The sequence below is a fragment of the Lolium perenne genome, chromosome 1, assembly GCF_019359855.2.
Source record: "Lolium perenne isolate Kyuss_39 chromosome 1, Kyuss_2.0, whole genome shotgun sequence".
Lineage (NCBI taxonomy): Eukaryota > Viridiplantae > Streptophyta > Magnoliopsida > Poales > Poaceae > Lolium > Lolium perenne.
The window spans coordinates 31,346,541-31,353,367 of NC_067244.2; the positions used below are offsets into that span (position 1 = coordinate 31,346,541).

At 48.7% G+C, this 6,827-nt stretch overlaps 2 protein-coding genes across 2 annotated transcripts; both read right to left on the reverse strand.

Moving 5' to 3' along the window:
* Positions 1 to 1,165: 1,165 nt before the first annotated feature.
* On the reverse strand, positions 1,166 to 3,018 carry LOC127345401 (UPF0481 protein At3g47200-like). Its single transcript, XM_051371880.2, has one exon. The coding sequence runs from the start codon at positions 2,904 to 2,906 to the stop codon at positions 1,278 to 1,280; it is 1,629 nt and encodes a 542-aa protein (XP_051227840.1). The 5' UTR covers positions 2,907 to 3,018; the 3' UTR covers positions 1,166 to 1,277.
* Positions 3,019 to 3,162: 144 nt separating this feature from the next.
* Positions 3,163 to 5,535, reverse strand: LOC127345411 (beta-carotene isomerase D27, chloroplastic). Its single transcript, XM_051371890.1, has 8 exons — positions 5,283 to 5,535; positions 5,108 to 5,203; positions 4,691 to 4,795; positions 4,485 to 4,584; positions 4,239 to 4,330; positions 4,079 to 4,159; positions 3,528 to 3,596; positions 3,163 to 3,454 (listed from the first exon to the last, which is right to left on the reverse strand). Exons 1-8 carry the CDS (start codon positions 5,430 to 5,432, stop codon positions 3,314 to 3,316), a joined length of 834 nt encoding a protein of 277 aa, XP_051227850.1. The 5' UTR covers positions 5,433 to 5,535; the 3' UTR covers positions 3,163 to 3,313.
* Between the last annotated feature and the right edge of the window lie 1,292 nt (positions 5,536 to 6,827).

Consider the following 6,827-nt stretch of genomic DNA (forward strand, 5'->3'; position numbering starts at 1 on the left):
TCTATTTTACTTATTTAGTAGGGCTGAAAAAAATTCGTGTCGAAAGTTAATATAAACAACCACCAAAAATCAAATTCTTTTTTATTTGGTAGTTCGTACTGCTCTAAAAGTGCGAGATTATGTAGTTCCTCAAAATGTAAACATCGTTGTTGTGGAAAAAGACCGAAGTGGGCGGTGCGCTGGGTAATTCAAGGAATGGGATGGGAGAGGGCTGAGTAGGAAAAAGGCGGGTTTTTTAAATAATACATTTTTCAGCATTTTTACAACTAATAGGTAATTTTAAAAATTTGCAAATTTAGGACTCAGTCACTGCCGACTGACCAGGCCAGCCATTTGAGTCCCGTCCATGCACTTAACATTTTGTGGTGGATATCAACACACGTACTACTCAGCACATACTTTAACACTTGGTCGGTTACCCAGATAGCCGAGCCGGCCGACCGAGTCCTAAAGTTGATTTTTTTTTTTTGAAATCGCATATTATTTGTAAAATTGATCGAAAAATGTATTATTTAAGAAAAAAATCGTCAGGAAAAAGGGGCCGAGACGTGGGCTGGTGAGTAGGAAAGCTCAGAAAAGTGTGAAATTGTGTAGTGTACTAGTCTCTCAAAATATAAACATAATTGTCATGGCAAAAGAGATATCGATGGGTCTCCGAAGTGGGCGGTGTGCGGGATAATTGGAGGAAGGGGAGAGACAAAGTACGAAAAAGGGGCCGGGTCGAGGACTAGTGGTAGGAAGGGAAGAAGACAATGTGTACAAAGGAACTAGGCTAGAGCGATGCGCCGGTGTAAGCCGGAGAAGTAGGAGGCAAAGGGTGGATGGATGTCCCGGGAGTTGGCGGGGAGGACGAAACAAACGAGTCAACGAGGTTTTCTTTAGGTGGGTGGGATGGCTCGGTTCAGTCGGATGAGGCGCCAAGGGTAGTTGGGTTTTCGAGTTAGGGTTTCTCGACCCAAATTTCTATATTTGTTATTCGATCAACACCAACCAATATGATATATTTGCTTGTCATAACAAATATACATAGATTTAACATATTGCATGCATCCGTAGCAACGAGCACGGGGTATTGTGCTAGTAATTACTCAAACAACATATATAATGGCAAATGACCGTGGAATTCATGCTTCTGATGTTCGTATAGATGACATTTCCAACAATAAAACCATGTCAAATCAAATAAATTATATTTATGTACGAAAAATATGCAAATTCCTTCCAATATAGTATAGAACAAGTGAGATGCGCAAGGGGTAGCTAGAATGCGCAAGGGGTCAGCCATGGTACTTGACGGAGGTGTATGTCTGGACCATGCTGGAGACAAATGTGACGACGGCGACGAACTCGACGACGACGGCCCACGGCAGCGTGAAGTAGTTGCGCTGCACGTCCGCCCACATGACGTAGAGTGGGTGGCGGCTCCGCTCCCGCAGCTTCTCGAGCAGCCGCCCCAGGTAGCTCTTCTCGAGCAGCAGGTCGCCGCCGGCCGCCTCGCTGGCGGCGCCCATCTTCCTGAAGAACCTGGCCACCTCCTCCTTGCTCTCGTTGCCCGCGCCGCCGTGCTGCTGCACCACCTCCGCCGCCGACAGCACCCCGGCGTCCTCCGCGGACTGCAGCATCTTCGCCATGAACGACGCGTACGCCGACACGACCGTCGGGGCTACCGTCGTTGTCGTCGTCGTTGCAGCCGACGATGAGGAGGACGACTGCTCGAACGCCATGAGGTTCAGCAGCAGCGGCGCCGTGCGGAACTCGAGACGGAGCTGGGGAAGATGCAGCCGGTCCTCGTGCTGCGTCAGCTTCACGGCGAACGGCACGGGGCCAAGCACCGACGCGATGCCCACCACCGGCTTGCTCCCGGACCCGCCGCGCGCCTTCTTGAACTGCACGCCCATCCGCTTCAGGTCGCTCGCCGATGGCACGTCCTCCTTCCCGTAGCTCGCGCTCCACTTCTTGTCCTCGGGAAGGATCGGGTACAGCAGGGGCACGAACAGAAGCAGCGGGATGCGGCGCAGCAGTCGGGCCGCCTCCTGCGCCATCTCCATCACCGCGCCATCCTGGATGGCGCGCGGGGGCGGCTCCCACCGCGTTCGCGCCGCGGTGACCATCTCGTAGAGCAGGTGCAGGATGTGGGAGACGCCTTCTGCCGCGGGCAGTGCGTCGTCACTCATGTCGCGGCCCTTCTCGCCGGCGAGGTAGAACAGCACGAGCTTCAAGAGGAGCACCGGCGGGGGGTAACCGGTGGCCTCGAACTCCGGCAGCCTGCTGGCGGTAATGAGGTCGACGAGGACGAAGAACGGGATCTGGTTCTCGGCGAGGACGAGGTCCACGGAGAGCTGCGCGGGGCCGAAGGGCGTCGCGTGCAGCGACGGCTCATCGCGCCCGGTGGCGACGTTGATGAGGTGCTCGATGATGAAGCAGCCGTCGAGCACCATCATCTGGATGAAGTCGTCGGCGGCGATGTCGGCGAGCTCCTCGCTGACGTACATTGCCCGGGCCTCCTGCTCGCGGGCTGCCACGATGCGGACGTAGTCCTGTATGATGGTGAGGTGGTGCGCCGGGTCCGGGTGGCCGCGAGAGATGAGGCCGTTGAGGTACGCCACCTTGAGCCGCTCGGCGGGGCGGAGGCGCCGGTCCTCGCGGTTGTGGAGCGGGCCGATGGCGACGAACCCCGGCGTGTAATCGTTGGCGTTGTTGTCGCGGAGGTGGACGGGGACGCGGGACAGCCGGTGGCTGCTCGCCGTGGCCCGGTGCTGCTCATCCGCCGCCGCGCCCTCCTGCTTGCGCATCAGGCTGCGCGCCAGCAGCTCCACGTGCACCGTGATGTCGCCGCCGCCGCCACCAAGACCGCCACCGGCCATGCCTCGGTTCCTAGGCATGCGTGGTCGTGGACCGTAATCCATAATGGTGGTCGACGGAGGTGGTCGAGGGAACAGTGTGCACGATCACGATCACCGTGAAATGCATATGCACGTCTACATATATAGTGGCAAAATGGAATCTAAACCCATAACGCTTGCTAGCTGAGATGATGAAAAGGACACGCAAGAATATATCTGACAACACCGGGAGCCACTTCTGATGTATGCTTATACAATCATACTCCATACGTAGCTTCCGGCAGAGATAAAGATGAGCTGGAGAAAAGCGAACAGAACATCAGTGCTAATTCTTTGCTTTACTTGTGCAGACACGTCATAAGAGATTCATACAATGTCTTTTCTGCAGTGCCAACTTTGTCGTGCACTAATCAGGTTACATACGTCTGTGAAAGAAGTGTATGATATATGTACCCTTGGCAAGAGGCAGATCATACTTGGGGACACAGACCATCAGGGCCACTGCTGCTGCCAACCTCTCTGCGCCGCCTAGCGCTCGTGCATATGTCCAGGCAGGGTTCCTTCAGGGCCTTGTCGGTGTCGAGAGGCGGGGGAGGCACTCCAAAGTTGAACTGAAACAAGCAACACCGTGTCTTCAAATTCTGTTTTAACATAACAAGTTGTGCATTCCTGAATTTCTATTACCTGGCAGCTATAGTTTTCAAAATTTGGCTCCATATACAAATCGACACCCATGTGATCCTTGAAGAAGGTCTGGAAGACAGAAATCACCTTTTAGAAAGAGCCACTAAGCCTAAATGAAATTCTCTTTTAAGAGAGGAAGTACTTTTTCTTCAAGGAGCATTTCATGCTGGTTCAGGTATAGCTTTAGGTGACGCAAAGGTTTTCAAGATCTATTCATTACGATGCAACATCGACACTTCTCCGAAGTTGCACATGTTTAGCAAAGTTAGGCTGCGAGAATAAAATCTGTAACTCGTGGTTTGGAGTAGCTCCTGCCGCTGTTGAGAACCATCTTGTACTAGACTCTGTTTCTGTCTATATATCGCAGCTCTAATTCTCAAAAAAAAAAAAAAAAAAAAACATCGACAGTGCTCATGGAGGTCTCGGTAGGCAGATAATACAATTCCAGATTACTAAATTGATTTCACGGTCCCTTTTGGAAGACATAAAGGAATTGCTTAAAAAATTACTAGCCAAAAGTACAAATCTGGAAATATAAGTCATGAACACACCTGGGTTGGCAGTTTGCACGTGTTGATACAAATACCAAGGCATTTGCTCTCTTCCAAATATTTGCACTTCTCGACGAACACCTAATGATTTCCATAAGGAATCGGTAATCCAAAACTCTTAATGAACAGGACGGAAATACAAGACCGAAAAGATCAATACCCCACTTGACAACAATTTCCCATCAGGCAATGTCACAGAATTCACTGAACATTTGCCCATCAGCCATTGGCATGAAAGTGCTGTTGCTCTAGCTTCACGAGCCACATGAATCACAAGAAAGATAAGAGAAGACCACAGGTCACGTTAAATCACAGTAAGTTCATTCTGCATTTGATCCCTGCAGGGAATTTAGTCTTGAAAGTACTACTGGGATTGCCTAAAATTTCTGAGTTGCGGTAAACTCACCAACCATCATGGAAGCAAGTTGGCCATTAGCAATTGGTGCTAAAAGAGCTTTGAAAAGGTCTAGCAAGAGAGGTGGGAACAGTGCCTGGAGTACTCGGACCTGAAATATTCAAGTATAGAAGATACAGAAATGAATAACTGACATTAGCTTTTGAGGTAAATATGGCAGAAGAGGGAGTAGAGATGAACAAGGGAAGTTTCCATACAGCTGATTGCTCAGTCTCTAAAGCGCTCTTTCCCTTGACCATGAGGCGATTCGCAACTTCGATCAGCCCAGCGTATCCAGGCTTCTGAGAATCCCATCCAACCTCCTACAGCTTTGTGTACAGAGAATGAGAGAAATTAACAGATGTAACAAGCACAACAGCCCCAATCTTAACAGATGTAACAAGCACAACAGAGAAATTAACAGATGTAACAACCTCCTACAGCTTCATGGTTCTCTTCTGAGAAACTGAAAATATTGCATGACAGACTAGCTACTCTATCCACCATTTATCGATATGGAGTTGCTAAATCTGTATCATATCGTTATTTCTGCAGTCAATCTCACCAATCGAGAATTATTTCATACCAGCCCCAAGTATAGAGAAGAAGGGGCGCGGGTGGATCGATGAGCTCACCTCCACCATCTTGGCCCGGAAGAAGGCGAGGAGGAAGTCGTCGGCGAATGATGGACGGTACTCGCCGCCCTTCGCCGATGGCAGCGGCGCTTCCACCTGAAATAGGAAGACGGATCAATCAAGAAACGGTGGTATCCCGGTCAGGGGACGGACAGAAGAACGCCTAATTACGTACCGGCGACGAGGAGCAGTGGAGCCGGGAGGTAGGCCGGTGACTGGGTCGCTGGGTTGGGGAGGGCGAGAAGGAGGAGGAGGCGCGAGGGGGACGAGATGGAAGGACGGGGAGGAGGTGGCGGTGGAGACGGCTTGGAGTCGGAGGCGCCATGGTCGTGGACGACGAGCGCCGGCGAGCTCGCTTTGGCTACGGCAAAGCTGTAGGAATCAACCAGTCAGTGCGTGGTGGATAGCCGGCAGAAACCCCACACGTCAGCGAGTTCCCTTTTTTATTTGTTTTTGTTTTATTATTCATCAATGCACAATCCACTAAAAAAATCTCATCTTCAAAGAAAAAAGAGACTACCACCAATTTCCAAAAAACACACGCAATTACAAATTCCTCCCAGTAAAATATAGAAGAGCCTACAGATCACAAAGAAGAGTTTACGAATCGTTAATCTGCATTCCATGTACAAGACACATTACCGGAAGATAACTTGCCGACGCCCGCAAAACAAATCGGACTCAGTTTTTGGGGCACCAGTGAAGATGCTCTCATATGTGCACAAGTTTTGGTTGGAGTAAAATCTTGAATTTCGAGAGAGCAAGTCTTAATAGCAGATGATTGAAAAAATTCTGAGCAAAGACTCAACAGCATTCTTCGTGAATATAAGGACAATTAACATGTCTTGACAAATTCTATTTTTCACATGTCTTAACAAACTCTTGGTCATACTAGTAAGCACCAGCTGAAGCAGGGGAACCATTGCTGAATCATATTCTTGCAGTGGAAAATCATCCAACGGCCGTAGTGAGAAAATAGAAATATAAGATGGAAAAAAAAGTTGAGTCCCCGCTGGAAAAAAAAGGATTCTCCTATTAACTGAACAGTCAAATGCATCACAAGAAAATCAAGAACACCAGTGACACTATGTTACAAGTTAATTCTGCAATTGCCCCCTAGAGGGAATTGTTGATCTTGAAAGAATCACTAGGCCAGAATTTTGTAAGAATAGACATGCATAAATAACTGATAACTTAGAAATTATGTATATGTAGCAGAAGAGGGATCGCAGAAGAACAAGAATAGTGCCCTAAAGATGATTGCTCAGTCTCCAAATCTCTCTCCCCTTGACAATGAGGCGCTCGCAACTTCGATCATGTTAAGATCAGCACTTCAGCCAGCAAGTTCAGTTAACAATTCATTTAACAGCTGTCGGATTCTTCAGCTTACTGTTTAAAGGCTCATGCGGTATCTTTCAATCTAGAGCGTCCAATAAGCCTAGGTTTCTTTACCGGAAGAACAAATACTTTTGCTAGGTCATCTTTGTAGATCTCAGTATCTCACCTTATTCAAGATTTTACTCCAACCCAAATATTCTACCAAAATTAGGCCCGTTTGCATGTGATTCTGATTCCTCTTGATACGATCATCTCTATCCTAACAGATCATCCCACCGTAGCAGGCTTTTCAGAATTCCATCCAACCTCCTACAGCTTTATGTACAGAATGGAAGAAATTAATTGATGGTATGGAAAAACACAACTGATACTAAGACTACCT